This window comes from Oryctolagus cuniculus, chromosome 4, assembly GCF_964237555.1.
Source record: "Oryctolagus cuniculus chromosome 4, mOryCun1.1, whole genome shotgun sequence".
NCBI lineage: Eukaryota > Metazoa > Chordata > Mammalia > Lagomorpha > Leporidae > Oryctolagus > Oryctolagus cuniculus.
In genome coordinates this window covers 11,779,209-11,795,314 of record NC_091435.1, presented here as the reverse complement: position 1 = coordinate 11,795,314, position 16,106 = coordinate 11,779,209, and the positions used below count along the sequence as shown (strand labels likewise).

The window sequence follows — 16,106 nt, the reverse complement described above, 5'->3', positions numbered from 1 at the left end:
TTTTCTGAAGCTTGATCAATGAAAATGGCACAGGGCTGACTTGGGCCTGGACTGTGTGGTCTTCCCCAGAGAGGAACAGGGTTTCAGAGAAGGTATTCGCGATTGTCCTGTGGGGACCCGTAGAACTGGGACCTCATCCATAAGAGCCCAAGGTTTGACCATTGCTTCATTCATCCGGCAAATATTTACTGGCACTTAGTACATGCCAGGGCGTCCAAACATAGACCAAAGTCCCTGCCTTCCAGAGCGGCAGAGACCTCATTAAACAAATGAAGACCCCCTGTGGCAGGTGGAGGGCAACACTAGAGTGAAACAAAGGAAGCTAAGAGGGGTGGAGCCTGCAGGGCGGGGAGGGTGGAAGGGGCTGCGTTCAGATGAGGTGGTGGGGAAGGTGAGGTGACACAGTGACGCTGGGGCACAGCTCTAAAGGAGTGAGGAGGTGAGGTGCACCGAAAACGGGTTCTTAGGACCTGAACGCCAGTGTCCTCCTTTTTCCGTTTCTTTGCGTTCTGAAGTAAACTAGACACTATGAAGATAGTTGAAGGCTGTACAAACATCACGAGACCGTCTTGTGACGTCATGGACGTGCTGGAGGACATCCACGAGAACTACCTGTTCCTGCTGGAAGGATTCAGGGGCGGCTCCGCGTTGGATAACTGCTCGGACATCTTCACGTCGGCAGACAGTGAGCTGGCCTCTGCTTTTCGACTTGGTCACCGTGATCAAGAGCATCAGAGATAGGAAGGTTTCAGACTCCGAGCGTGGGGCTCGCCCCTGGCTGTGCCTCTCCCTAGCTTTGGAACTGCCTTAGTCCTCGCGGCTCTGAGCTTCAGTTTTCTGTTGTGAAAAGTGGAACCATAATCTGTACCGTGCAGATTACTGCCCAGTGCCTGAATAAGTTCACCATGTGGGCAGTAGTTGCGATTTTTCTGTTCCTTTCAGGGCCTGACAGGATGTAGGGAGCTCCACCCACCCCACCCCCCCTTCCCCCCAGCCTCTTCCCCTCCCCCTCGCTGAGGGGTAACCCCATAGCTCTTACACAAGTGAGCATGAACACTGGCTGTGCATCCACCTACATCTAAAGCTCAGACGAGAAGACTGGGGCCCAGGAGTGGAGCTACCTCTTCTTTTTGTTTTGTTTTAAAGATTCATTTATTTATTTATTTATTTGAAAGGCAAAACAACAGAGAGAGAAGAGACAGAGAGATCTTCCGTCTGCTAGTTCACTTCCCAAATGGCTGATACAGCTAGGGCTGGGCCAGGCTAAAGACAGGAGCCAGGAGCTCCATCCTGGTCTATCACGTGGGTGGCGGGGGCACAAGTACTTGGGCCATCATCTGCCTTTGCAGGTGCATTAGCAGGGAGCTGGATCAGAAGCTGAGAGCCAGAACTCAGCCAGCACTCCAACAGGGACGAGACGCCAGCATCCCAAGCAATGGCTAACACCGTACCACAGTGGCGGGCTCCTGGAGGTGCCCCATCTTTCTTCCCCTGGGCCCGGATTCAGCTCCCTGAGACACTGTGGTAACAGTTCCAGCTCCCTTACCTTTCCCTTGTCCCAATTTGCATCCTGTTTCCAAAAGAACAGTTCTGCTTCAGCTCCTTGTCATAGGCTATGTGGGTGTGCACAGGCCCATACGTCCTCAGCAAAGTGACAGCTGAATCCCACTGTGGCCAATGATTTAGATACTTATGAGATTGCTGGAATTTTGTGTATCTGTGTGTAAATAGACTTACATGTGTATACACAAAGAGCATAATTTATAGAACATGATATTTGTTTCATTAAAGTAATGAGATATTTCCCATGATTCGCTGGAAACTGTAAAAATGCGTGAAGAAGCCGGCACCGCGGCTCACTAGGATAATCCTCCGCCTTGCGGTGCCGGCACACCGGGTTCTAGTCCCGGTCGGGGCACCGGATTCTATCTTGGTTGCCCCTCTTCCAGGCCAGCTCTCTGCTGTGGCCAGGGAGTGCAGTGGAGGATGGCCCAGGTGCTTGGGCCCTGCACCCCATGGGAGACCAGGAGAAGCACCTGGCTCCTGCCTTCGGATCAGCGTGGTGCGCCGGCCGCGGCGGCCATTGGAGGGTGAACCAACAGCAAAAAGGAAGATCTTTCTCTCTCTCTCTCTCTCTCTCTCTGTCCACTCTGCCTGTCAAAAAAAGTAAAAAAAAAAAAAAAAAAAAAAAAGGCATGAAGAGCCAGGTGTAGAGGGAGGGAGAGTGAGCTTACTCAGGCCAACTCCTCTGAAGGAACTGAGCAGTGTGTGTTGAAACCTTAGTGTGGACTTGATCACATCCAGAATTGCGCTCTAGTAATCTATCCTGAAGAAATTGTTAAGGACAAGTGGAAAAATTTAGCCCCAAGAATACTCGATGATGTGTTGATTTTTTAAGTAAGTTTTTTAGTTTAAAGATTTGAGGTACATGGATTCTATTCAGAAAAGTTAGAGACGATCTGAGTGTTCACATCAAGCGACTCCGTTAAACCCTGGTGCAGCCGAATTACCACGTCCTGTCAGAACCTTTCCTGGTTTGCTGTGGCACCGCTAACCAAGCCACCTCGCTTCTACTGTTCTGTTTCTCACCACTAAAATTAAAATGGCACATGCTACCCTTGGAGTCACAGGCAGATTTAAAATAATGCTTCTTTAAAAGCAGTAAGGCTGTATCCTGACAGTGGGAGGCGTTGTTATGCGATCGTTGGCTGATGGATTTGTTTCTCACTTTGCTTTCTGACAGTGTATTTTGAACCACCAGAATTTGAGATTGCTGGCTTTACAGACCTCATTAATGTGACAGTGAAATTTCCACCCATCATCCCCAAGATATTTAAAAAAGAATTACAACATTCCTTGTCACTGGTTATCAGTGAGGAGTCGGGAGGGATTGTTAAGACGGTAAGTGATCTCTGGTGTTAGAGCAAGTCAGCTCTGTATTAGCCACAGACACACTCGACTCCTTTAAACAAAGTTGAACAGTTCACACTAAAAACTCTGGACCTCTGTGAGGCCTGACTTCAGGAAAGAAGTCTCTGTAGCAATGTGTCAGTTTAGCCCGACAGTGCAGTCTTTAAAGTAAAAAGCCACACATACAACGTCAGGGAGCACGCGGAGGGCACAAGTAGTTCAAAGACCCGAGCCTGCAGTGGGCCCTGTGCGTCTGAAAAACAGCAGAGAAGGTTGGCTGGGGTGGTGTGACCCGGGGGAGGGTTGGAGGAGGTGAGGCCAGAGGTCAGGGGACCAGGCCTGGTATGGGCTTTGTCAGCCCAAGTCTTCTGAATGTGATGGAAGCCACTGGAAAACCAGGGCTGAACAGGAAGTCCCACGGCGGGCAAAGGTGGAAGTGGGGAGATCAGTGAAGACCCTATTAGATGGTAATCACTTAATAGGCAGTAACAAATTATATGGTTAATATCACTTTTTCTTTAATACCTACATGGATTATAGTTAACACTCTAGGAAAAGGGAGCAAAATAGTGGGGAGAAAGTAGTTGATGTGGCTCAGGGATCATATCAAATGTCATGAAGTATCATATTTCTACCTTAGCTCATTAATTTTTAACCCATGGGTGACTAATTCCATATTTTAGGTTATTATTTTTTTCTTGCTATTTATTTATTTATTTGAAAGACATAGAGAGGGAGAGACAAGATAGATCTTCCACTTGCTGATTCGCTCTCCAAATAGCCACAAAGGTCAGGGCTAGGCCAAGCCAAAGCCAGGAGATTCATCCTGTGCTTGTTGGGATATTAACAATACTCTATGTGAAAAACTATCATTGATAAGGATCTTATTCACAAAAGAAAATTCATCTTTAAAGCAAGAGGAAAAGAGTTACGGATGTAATCCATGTCACAGGTGGCAGTTGCCTGGACTGCTCGGTGGGGGGGGTGGGGAGTGAGAAGTGATCAGATTCTGCATACACCCTGCAAGTGGAGTGAGCAGTATTTTCACGTGTATTGAATTGTGCTCTCGTTGTGGGAGTGGAGAGTAGGAAGGTATCGACCACTTTGTTGAAGCCTCATACAGTGACTTCAGTGACATTCACACAGCCAGTAACAGCAAAGGTTTACTATAGGAAAAGAACATGTTCTTCTTAAGAGAGCAGAAGCAGGCCAAGAATCAAAGCTCAGGTTGAAGCTGAGGCTGGAGACCCTGAGCCAACTGGAGCTGTGGTGTCACAGGAGCTGCTCTCAAGTCGCGGGTCCCTTAGTGAGGTCTTGAAGTCACCTGGTGTGTAGGCCATGTGGGCATTACCTCTGCATGCCGCTTCTAAGTGGAAGTTTCTTTCAAGCTTGGAATTCTTTCTCAAATTCGAGTAGCCCTTATCTGTGTTTTTCCTCAAGGTCTAGGGTAAGGGAGGCAGGGACAAACAGACCACCAGAGAGTTCTGGAATGTGCTTTTCTCAGCTTTTCCGGTTAACCCTTAGCTGCCTCCTGCCTCAGTATGGCAGAAAAGGAGAGACTCCCACACTTTGGTTATGGACAGAGCAGGTGGGGGTTGATCATGAGGAGCTCAGTTTTGGAGATGTTCAGTTTGAGGCGTCCAGAAGGCACCTTGGAGGAGAGGTTGGCAGGAGTTGGATGTTCTGAGCCTGGAGTTTGCAGACCTCCCAGCGAGGGAGATGTCCGGAGAGCCAGTGGCTCTGCGGTGTGTGTTAGATGTCTTGAGACCAGAGTGGAGGCACAGAGAGAAGAGACGTCCGAGGGTGGAGCCCCAGAACATTCCAAATGTGGAGGTCTACCAAGTAAGGACGAACCAGCAAAATGGACTGAGAAGGAGCGACTGGCATGGTGAGAAGAGGACGAGATGAGAGTGATGTCCTGGTCACTGAGAGAAGAAAGTTCCAGAAGAAAAGTGTGAACTGTCGAATCAGATGCTACAAATGAGACAAGTTAGGACTGTGAGGCGATTGTTGGCTCTGGCAGCACAGTAGTAATCAGGCCCTAAATTAGAATAGTTTTGGTGGAGTTGAAGAGGCAAAGGCCTGGTTGAAGTGGATTCAAGAAAGAAGGGGGGAACCCTAACTGAAGGCTTGAAGAGGGCTCATCTATCAGAATTTTTCTATGAAACAATAGGCAGTGGTGGCTAGAGGGGAAAGTAGGGGCAGAGGAGAGACTTTTTAAGATGGGAGAAATTACAGCACGTTTGCATGCGTGTGGAGTGTTCCAGAGAGTGTCCTTGGAGCAGTGTCCTAGGGTAGGTGAGCGTAGAAGGTGGAGCAGCTGAAGAAGTTGCCCTTTGCCGGGAGCAGGGAGCCTGCACCCCCAGTCAAGGAGCAGGAAGCAGAGGACGCAGCACAAAAGCATGCAGGGAGGGCGCTGGGGTGAGCTTCCGGGTGCTTGGTGAAACAGGAAGCACGCGAGCCCTGCCGCAGCACCCAGCGTGCTGTCCGGGCGTCTCCCCTCGCTCACGTTATGCTCTTGTATGAGAGACGGGAGTCCTCCTACCGTGACACTGGGTATCACCATCTCCGTCTAGTTCTTGGGCTTATATGTCAGTTTGTCTGTTTCATAATTTCTCCTCCTTACACACAGAACCACACTATCACAGAAGACTGTGTGTGAACTGCTAGAAATCCTAAATTTATAAAACTGCTAACGAGAAGGTATTTTGAAAGCCATAAAACGTGATACAAAAGTTGTTATTCATGACAGGGCCTTCATAGCATCTTAGAAATTCTGAAATGGAACAGATTAGAAGGAAAAGCAAAGGCACGGTGCTTTCCGGACAAGACAGGAAGTCAGCCCTCAGCCTGAGTTCAGCTGCAGACTCCGGTGTGACTTTGTAGAAACATTGTGGCTACGCTGAGTTGCAGGTTCCTCATCTGTTGAACAGAGAGATGCCTGCTTTGCAAACTGTTAGAAAATCAGTGAAATTAAGACAACAGAGCTTTAGAAAATTCATATTATGAAAAAACTATGCAGGGATTTTTGATGTTTTTTTTTGTCACCAAAAATAAGCTTATCTTTTAATTCCACAACCTTTTTTTTTTTTAAGTTTCATTTATTCATTTGTGAGACAGAGCATGCACACTCACACTCCCATCTGCTGGTTCACTCCCCGAATGCCCACAGTGGCGCATTCCACAAAGTTCATGAAAAATGGGATTTAGGGGCCAGCGCTGTGGCATAGCAGGTAAAGCCGCCGCCTATAGTGCCAGCATCCCAGATGGGCTCTGGTTTGAGTCTCGGCTGCTCCACCTCCGATCCAGCTCTCTGCTGTGTCCTGGGAAAGTAGAGGAAGATGGCCCAAGTCCTTGGACCCCTGTACCCATGTAGGAGACCCAGAAGAAGCTCCTGGCTCCTGGCTTTGGATCAGTCCAGCTCCGGCCGTTGCAGCCATCTGAGGGAGTGAACCAGCAGATGAAAGACCTCTCTGTTTCTCTGCCTCTGCCTCTCTCTGTAACTCTGCCTTTCAAAAAAATAAATACATCTTTTTTTTTTTTTTAAGGATAAGTTTATTCTGATGCCAAAAAATTTTTGAATTCTTGCATACAAGGGGTCTTTGAAAAGTTCTTGGAGGGGCCAGCATTGTGGCACAGCTGGTTGAGCTGCTGCCTGCAACATTTGCACCCTGTATCGGACTCCTAATTTGAGTCTTGACCTCTGCTTCTTATCCAACTCCCAGCTAATGCACCTGGGACAGCAGTGGGAGATGGCCCAAGTTCTCTGGCCTCTGCCACCCCCGTGGGAGAACTCAATGGAATTCTGGGCTCAGCCCTGGCCATTGTGGCCATCTGGGGAGTGAACCAGTGGATGGAAGACCTATCTCTGTTTCTCCATCCCTCTCTCTGCAATTCTACCTTTTGAAATAAATGCATGGGTTTCAAAAAATTTTGCACCAAAATAAATATCTTTTCACTCTGTTTTTCTAGGAACTTTGTAAGATGCCCTTGTGTGTGTATATGTATGTGTGCATGCGAATATATAAGTACGTGTCCATGTAGCCTTGTGATAAGTTGCTTGCTGCAAGTGACCGATAAATCCATTTCTCTTGCCAAGCCTGTAATATTTCTTAACTCTGTCCAGGCTAACTCCAAGTATCTTAGCTCTCCTTGAAAGCAAATCACCAAAGATACTTGTAGGGCCTGCCTCAATGAAATTCTCACTCAAAGTCTTACCGATTTTTTGCTTATTTTTATAGCATAAACCCAAAATAACAGGAAACATCGGTGGAAATTTCAGCTATGTCATTGACAAGTTAATTCCAAACAGCAACTACTGTGTATCTGTTTATTTTGAGCCTAAATTTATGGGAACTCCCATAAAGTCTCCCTTAAAATGCACCTTCCTTCAGTCTCGCCAGGAATCAGGTATGTTCATTTTTTTTTTAATAGTTGTGAAAATGGATGCTTTCATTCTGAGAGAAAACCTATTGAAGAAGCAAGTCTGAAGTTCAAGGAGCTATTAACAGGAAGACCAATAAAGGCACATCACAGAGGGGTTTCGTGGTGGCCAGGCCCTGCTTTCTGCAAGAGTCACTTTCATGTTGTGGTACCGGAGGGATGGTCAGCCATGTACCTGTATAAAGTCGGCAGTCTTTCTGAAATGCAAATATTTTTGTTTCAGGAAGTCAGGATTAGATTCGGTGCGCGTGCCCTTAGCGTGGCCATCGTCGACGTCAAAAGCTGGACGGTGCTGAGTTTCTTGAAGCAGCATAATGCAGAGGCAGCACGGGGTGTAACAGCGGACGCAGCGAGGCTGAGGGTGGTTCATAGACACGGCCTGACTCAGGGGAAAAGCAGGTTTGCCAGCATGGACGAGATGGCACTGATGAAAGGGGGAAGCCTTCTCTTGCCGAGACATCAGGACAGTAAACGTTGTCATCCGGAACCTTCCTCCATGCTGAGCAATGCACAGGGGGTGATCCAGCCAGGGCCCTTCCCCACTGATGTCTGCTCAGTGACTAACAAGATCTCGAACTTTCACTGAAAGGAAAAAGCTCCCTCGAGAAGCTCCTCTAGCTTTCGCAGTCCCAATGGAAGTTTCTTCAATGTTCTGATTGGCAAGAGTAAAAATAGTGGGGATTATACAGAAATGGCTTTGAGTGACAGGGTTATCCGTGAATCAGCCGGCTGCCCAGAGCAGCAGCAGGTTCATGACGGTGCCGAGTCAGAGCGGCAGTGCAGGGTGACCTCACTCCCCAGTGCTCCTCAGGGCCCCGTGCTACGCAGACTCGTTTTCATGGAAGAGGTCTCCCAGACCGTTAGCTTCAGCTAGTTTTGTAATGTCTGCTAAGTATGAGCAAACCTAAAACTACATACAGAGTCTTTATGCCTGTAGCTCTCAAAAAATATAAACACAAAGCAAAATTACATATTTAGGTCCTAACACCAAATCTTTGACCACAGCTAGATATCCCACAATTCAGTCCACTCCTGACACTGATCACCCAAGTCAGGACAGAGCCCGCAGCTTAAGGGCTCAGTCCCACAGGCTGGCTCCACTGCAGATGCCAGCCACAAGTCCTGAACACTTTCTGTTCAACTTGGCTGCAAATTCAGAGGTTCCCAGGATCCCTCTTCAAGTTCAAAAATTTGCTAAAATGACTTCAAGAACTCAAGAAAGTGCTCTACTTCTGATTACCATTTTATTATCAAGGATACCAAATGAATAACCTAACGAAGAGTGCCTTAGGACAAGGTCTGGAAGGGTCCCAGTTTTTGTTGCCATGGAGTCAGAATGTACCTCCTCCCAGGGTATCCACATGTTCTCCAGTCCAGAAACTCCTCAGGCAGGCCTTGGTGTTCAGAGTTTCCGTTGGGGTTTTTATGTAGGCGTCGTTGATGAAGTCAGTGGCCACAGGACTGAACTCAATCTGCAGCCCCTCTCCCTTCCCTGGAGGTCAGGGGTTGGACCTAGCAGTTCTGACCCCCTACTCATGCAAATGGTTTTCCTAATGAAATTGACTGTCCCCTTGGCTGGCACCATGGCTCACTAGGCTAATCCTTCACCTGCGGCGCCAGCACCCCAGATTCTAGTCCCAGTTGGGGTGCTGGATTCTGTCCCGGTTGCTCCTCTTCCAGTCAAGCTCTCTGCTGTGGCCCGTGAAGGCAGTGGAGAATGGCCCAGATGCTTGGGCCCTGCACCCGTATGGGAGACCAGGAGAGCACCTGGCTCCTAGCTTTGGATCAGCACAGTGCGCCGGCTGTAGCAGCCATTTGGGGGGTGAACCAAAGGAAGGAAGACCTTTCTCTCTGTCTCTCTCTCTCTCTCTCACTGTCTAACTCTGCCTGCAAAAAAAGAGAAGAAAGAAATTGACTGTCCCCACCCCAACGAGTCACCGTGTTAGAAGCTACCTCAGGTATGGCCCCTGTCTTGAAGCTGTTCCTGCTGTTACAACAGGATACCTGAGACCAGATAAATTCCAAGAACGGAGATTTATTTCTCACAGCTCTTGAGGTTGGGAAGTTCAAGATCTGTGGGGAGCAACTCGGACTGGACTAAGTTACTGGAATTGGGACTTATTCTGTGCATCTGCTCTCCCACAATATGGTGCTGGGAGAGGAGGAAACAGCTTCTATACAGCTGCCTCCAGTTCAACCAATAAACAACAGGACCTGCTCCTGATTGGAGGAGAGCAGCGTACTCGGCGTGTGGGTAGCAGAGTTGGGATTGGTGGAAGAGGACTATAAAGGAGGAGAGAGACAACATGCACCAGGAACATCTAAGAGGAACACCTGTGCAGCCCCCTAGAGAGCCGGCCGGCGGTGTGCCGCTCCCCCGCGGAAGTGGGGAAAGTGGCTAGGGGGAACCGCCCTTCCACGGAGGTGGAAGGGTCGGTAGCCAACCCGGGAAGAACCAGCAGCAAACCCGGGGAGGGCCGAGCAGACAAAAGAACAGCGCAGGGTCCTGTGTCGTTCCTCCACGAAGACGGGGAGCGACAAAGATCAAGGAGACAAATAAGACGAGGCCTTCTCGCTGTACCATAATGTGGCAGGGACATCACAAGGCAAGAATGCCTGAGAAAGGGAGAGCCACTCCAGCGGTAACCCATTGTTCAGAGCAGAGCCCTCCCCACACAAACGACATTTAGAGGCCTCTCTTCCCAGTGCTGTCATGGTGGCAATGAACTTTCACCTTGAGTTCTGGAGGCAACATCAACCCGTAGCAGTCACTGCAAGGGGCCCGTTAGGAGTACCGAGCTGTCACTCACAGGAGATGCCATACAAGAAGACCTCGGATGAGTCATAGGACAGTCACACGAGGTTTCATGAAACTCCCAAGAAGGCACAGGGTCTCTGGGGGTTGGCATGCCCTGCGGTGACTCACTTCTCACTTTCTCCTCTGATCTCTCCTAACTTACCTGCTAAGAAATGTTCACACGACAGCAGCAGCCTGTCAGGTCCTGTCTTCTTCACTTGGGGTAAAAGCATCGTTTTGTGTCTTAAGTCAGCCTCCGTTCTTTTTTTTTTTTTTTTTTTTTGACAGGCAGAGTGGACAGTGAGAGAGAGAGAGACAGAGAGAAAGGTCTTCCTTTGCCATTGGTTCACCCTCCAATGGCCGCTGCGCTGCGGCCGGCGCACCGCGCTGATCCGAAGCCAGGAGCCAGGTGCTTCTCCTGGTCTCCTATGGGGTGCAGGGCCCAAGCACTTGGGCCATCCTGCACTGCACTCCCTGGCCAGAGCAGAGAGCTGGCCTGGAAGAGGAGCAACCGGGACAGAATCCGGCGTCCCGACCGGGACTAGAACCTGGTGTGCCGGCGCCGCTAGGTGGAGGATTAGCCTAGTGAGCTGCGGCGCCGGCCAGAACATGTTTTTACATTGCATCATTCACATTATCTTCCAACACCAGGCTGATATGCATGTGTGCTCACTTGTGACTATTTCTTGGATTTCTTTTGAAGTAAAGGCATTTAATTTCTTTCATCAGAATCATCAGAATCTGCCAAAATAGGAGGAATAATTACTGTGTCTGTGATAGCAGTTGTCTTCATCGCCACCGTCCTGACACTGAAACGGGTTGGTTACATATGCTTAAAGAACAAGTTCCCCAAAGCCTTGGTATGTAGCTTTAAAATTTTCCTATCTATTATTTGTTTTTTAACTTAAGGGATTTTATCTCATACTTACAAATTCTCACAGAAGATATAATTTTCTAAAAACATCGAGATGCTTCATCGCCCTGGGTTCTTCTGCCTCCCTGTAAGCCTGCATTTCGTAGCTATCTGCACTTTATGATTTCTTACTGTATCCTGTCCAGCTGTTGTTTATGGTGCTCCCATCAAATCCCATTATTATTAATGCCCTGCTGTTTACTTCACCACTTTCCAACTCAGGGTGTTTGAATTGACTTATTTTTCAGTTCTTTTCCTTTCTGTCCTTGTCCATGATGAGCAGTGCATTGGACACTCGTGTAGAGATTATCTTAGTTTTAGATTACTTCAGTGGAGCGTAATACACCAACCGGAATTATAAAGACATAAACAGCTGATTCGCAACACCAGTGGCAATGCATATACCCCTCCAGAGCTCCACTGGCGTGGATTCCTCACTCGTGCTACTCTTGCTCGTTGTTGTGTGTGCAGCAACCCCTGACGTCACTCCCCCGTGTTACTCTCACTCCAGTGAAAACAGCCCTTCGCCTCTTTGCTTCTGCTCAGAGCCTTTGCGCAGCCTGGGTTCATCTTACGCATTTCCAAAACTTCTTCATGTTTTTTACCTCAAGTGTGTTTGCTCATCATGTGTCATTCGTCCTACCCCATTGCTTTATTTTTTATAATAAACTCTGTACTGTTTCATTCAAAAAGAGCTTTTTTCTGTGTTGAACTCATTGAACTTATTCTCCAAATTTTCGACAGCCGTCTAACAAGGCTCTCATCTTATGTGTGGTCATCTTTTGTCTAATGTTTTTCTATTGAAAATTGTTCTTCTGTGTGTAAGTAAAAACTCTAAAAATAGGAAAACAGAGCATTGTAGGTCTAGTATGTTTGTGTGTATGTGTTTAATCAAGAGCAGATGTTAAAAGTTTTAAATATAATTTTTTTCATTCTTTTTGAAATGTAATGAGTATTCGCTGAGAATCTGCTTTTATCAAGATGTTCTTGGTGCTGGGGATATAGAAGTAAACAAACAAAGTGAGGGGAGAGCAGACCGCAGTAGCCCAAACCACTGGTGAAAAAGCAGCAGGAAGAGCCTAGAGGGAACGAGGCTTGAAGCTCGGGGGGGGGGGGGGGGGACCTGCACCATCCAAACTGGAGGAGAGAAAAAGGAAAGGACAGACAGACATGTTTCTGTCTCCAGTCACTTCACAGAGGTGTGCTGCAACAAGCCAGTAGAGCGGCGCCATTTTGGTCCTACGTAACAGCTGCGCCAGCTTGTGTCTGCCCGGCAATCAGCCAAGCAGACTCCTGACTCTGGTGGGGAGAAATAACCGGGCGCTAGGAGCTTGTGACCGCGTGAAGCTTCCGAAGCAGGACTGTGAAAAAGACCGAGGGCGTGGGGGAGGACACGCAGTGTGGCTGGGACTGTGAGCAGTCTCAGGGGGAGACGCCACAAGCTCGGGGGTTCGTGGTTACCTGGTGAGAGACATCGCTGGGGAATCTGCGCTTACACTGAGGATTGCACAGATCCTTTGTGTGGTCCCAGGGACAGAGCGGGTGAATATTATACCCACTGGGGCCAGTGCTCAGGCACTGGTCTCCATCAAGAAGAGCTCAGCTGAGCAGAATTACTTCCCTTCTGATTAAAAAAAATTAGAAGATTTACCACGCCAAACCTGGGAGTGTCACCTTAGGCATGCCCTTAACCCTGGAGAACTGAACAGAGTTCTCTGGCCACACCCACTGCAAGCCTGTAAAGATTCGATGGAAGCAGACATTCCACTTATCTACAGTCATAGTACAATGATAAAGCTGCCACAGCAAAAAAAAAAAAAAAAAAAAAAAAAAAAAAGAAGAAGAAGAGGAAGAAGAAGAAGAAGCAGCCAACATGTATCTCCACAAGAAGAAGAAGCCAACATGTATCTCCACAAATGCCAAACAAACATACCAATCCAAGAAACAAGAATAAGGAAGACAACATGACGCTCCCAAAGGAACACGACACCTCAATACTAGATTGTGAAGACAACGAGATAGAAAAAATGCAGAAAATAGAACTAAAAAAATTGATCATAAGATAACATAGAAGTTATCAAAAGCAAATGCATGAACTACTAAAATCCATGCAGGATATGAAAGAAAATTTCTCCCATGAAATTGAAATCTTAAAGAGAAATAAAAATGAAATGAAGAATGCAGTGGAGAGCCTTAAAAACAAAATCGGTGAGGTAGAAGAGAGAATATCAGAAGACAAAGGACAGGCCGGCGCCGCGGCTCACTAGGCTAATCCTCCACCTTGCGGCGCCAGCACACCGGGTTCTAGTCCCGGTTGGGGTGCCGGATTCTGTCCCGGTTGCCCCTCTTCCAGGCCAACTCTCTGCTGTGGCCCAGGAGTGCAGTGGAAGATGGCCCAGGTGCTTGGGCCCTGCACCCCATGGGAGACCAGGAGAAGCACCTGGCTCCTGGCTTCGGATCAGCGCGGTGCGCCGGCTGCAGCGCAGCGGCCGCGGCAGCCATTGGAGGGTGAACCAATGGCAAAAAGGAAGACCTTTCTCTCTGTCTCTCTCTCACTGTCCACTCTGCCTGTCAAAAAAAAAAAAAAAAAAAAAAAAAGACAAAGGACAGGAAAGTATACAGTCAAACCAAAGACAAGAAGTGGAAATTAGCAACTGAAAAACACTGTTGGGAATCTACAGAATACTATTAAAAAAAAAAAATCGGGTTCTAAGAGTTCCTGAAGGCATGGAGAGAGAGAAAGGATTAGAAAGCCATTTTAGTGAAATACTAGCAGAAAACTTACTGGGTTTGGAGAAAGAAAGGGATGTCCAAGTACAGGAAGCACACAGAACTCCCAGTAGATATGACCAGAAATGCAGAAAAGATCCTTGCCATGACACACTGTAATCAGACTCACCGCAGTGAAATATAAAAAGAGAAGATTCTAAAATGTGCAAGAGAGAAATGCCAGATTACTCTCAGAGGATCTCCAATAGACTCACAGCTAACTTCTCATCAGAAACCCTACAGGCTAGGAGAGAATGGCGAGATATAGCCCAAGTACTAAGAGAAAAAAAAACTGCCATCCCAGAATATTATATCCTGCAAAGCTCTCATTGTGAATGAAGGTAAAATAAAGACCTTTCATAGCAAACAGAACTGAGGGGCCGGGCTGTGGCTCACTTGGTTAATCCTCCACCTGCGGCGCCAGCATCCCATATGGGTGCCAGGTTCTAGTCCCAGTTGCTTCTCTTCCAGTCCAGCTCTCTGCTGTGGCCTGGGAGGGCAGCGGAGGATGGCCCAGGTGCTTGGGCCCCTGCACCCTCATGGGAGACCAAGAAGAAGCACCTGGCTCCTGGCTCCTGGCTCCTGGCTTTGGATCAGTGCAGCGCCTGCCATAGCGGCCATTTGGGGAGTGAACCAATGGAAGGAAGACTTTTCTCTCTGTCTCTCTCTCTCACTGTCTATAACTCTACCTGTCAAATAAATTAAAAACAAAAAACAGAATTGAAAGAATCTGTCACCACCTGTCCAGCCCTACAAAAAAATGCTTAAGGATGCGTTACCTACAGAAACACAGAAACATGGTCATCAATTTGAAATAATGTAGAGGAAGAAAATCTCTCTGTAACAAACCTGCCTTTATGGAACTTCAAGTCTAAGGAGTAGGGTAGAAACAGCGACAATTTATAGATGATACAGTTGTCTAAATAAAATATTCTCATGAAACCTAGAGATAAATCCGTAGGATTAAGAAGTTCACATACAAAATAACATTTGGTAGCATTCAGTTACTAAATAAACATGAAACTGCTTTGCGATATCTAAGAAATAAAGCAAACACAACATAGGTACATACTCTGTGAATTTTCACAAACTGAAAACATTCTGTAACTCTCGCCCAGATCAGGAAAGAGAATGTGGTGCCGGCTTTGTGGCGTCGCAGGCTAAGCCACCACCTGCTACGTAGGCATCCCACATGGGTGCCAGTTTGAGTCCTGGCTGATTCACTTCCGATCCAGCTCCCTGTTAATGCTCCTGGGAAAGCAGCAGAAGATGGCCCAAGTGCCTCAGCCCCTGCCACCCATGTGGGAAACCCAGATGAAGCTCCTGACCCTCGACTTCGGCCTGGCCCAGCCCTGGCTGTTGCAGCCATTTGGGGAGTGAAGCAGCAGATGGAACATCTCTCCTCTCTCTCTCCCTCCCACCTTCCCTCCCCCTCTCTCTGTCTACAACTCTGCCTTTCAAATAAATACATTTTTTTTAAAGAGAGAGAACATAACCAGCACCCCCAGAATTTTCTCTCCTCCTGCCTTGTCATCACCCCTTGCCAAGGGTGATGACATCCCGATGACTAACAGCATGGATTAGTTTTACCTGGCTTTGATCTTTAAAAAAAATGGAATCATACAGTTTTAAAAATATAATACTTTTTAAAAACATGTAAGCAATAAACTGAACTAAATGTACCAGCCTTTTGTGGAGACATTAATCAAATCCCACTGAAAAGCATTAACAAAATCCATGTCCAAAGAGGATTCCGAAGCAGACTGTGTCATGTGAAAATACAATTCATGACAGCATGGGCATCACAGATTGGCAGGAGGAAATGACACTGGATCCCTACCTCACGGCCACACACAGAAATCAGGTCCTGGTAAAGGCAGGCTAAGAGAATGAGAAAGACCAAAGCATCCAGGTTTTAGAAGGTAATGCAGATGGCTCCCTGCTTACAATGGTTGGAATCAGTATTTTTTTTTTTTTTTTTTTTTTTTTTGACAGGCAGAGTGGACAGTGAGAGAGAGAGACAGAGAGAAAGGTCTTCCTTTGCCGTTGGTTCACCCTCCAATGGCCGCCGCGGCCGGCGCACTGCGGCCGGCGCACCGCGCTGATCCGATGGCAGGAGCCAGGAGCCAGGAGCCAGGTGCTTTTCCTGGTCTCCCATGGGGTGCAGGGCCCAAGCACCTGGGCCATCCTCCACTGCACTCCCTGGCCACAGCAGAGAGCTGGCCTGGAAGAGGGGCAACCGGGACAGAATCCGGCGCCCTGACCAGGACTAGA

At 47.8% G+C, this 16,106-nt stretch overlaps 1 protein-coding gene across 2 annotated transcripts in view; it reads left to right on the top strand.

The window, feature by feature from the left end:
- Positions 1 to 16,106, top strand: part of IFNAR2 (interferon alpha and beta receptor subunit 2) — a 34,739-nt gene that overhangs the window by 13,926 nt on the left and 4,707 nt on the right. For both annotated transcript variants that reach the window (XM_017350828.3, XM_051833616.2), the window contains exons 5-8: positions 516 to 685; positions 2,744 to 2,901; positions 7,152 to 7,320; positions 10,880 to 11,010. In XM_017350828.3, coding sequence (XP_017206317.3) covers positions 516 to 685; positions 2,744 to 2,901; positions 7,152 to 7,320; positions 10,880 to 11,010 — 628 coding nt within the window. The remainder of the gene's footprint in view (positions 1 to 515; positions 686 to 2,743; positions 2,902 to 7,151; positions 7,321 to 10,879; positions 11,011 to 16,106) is intronic.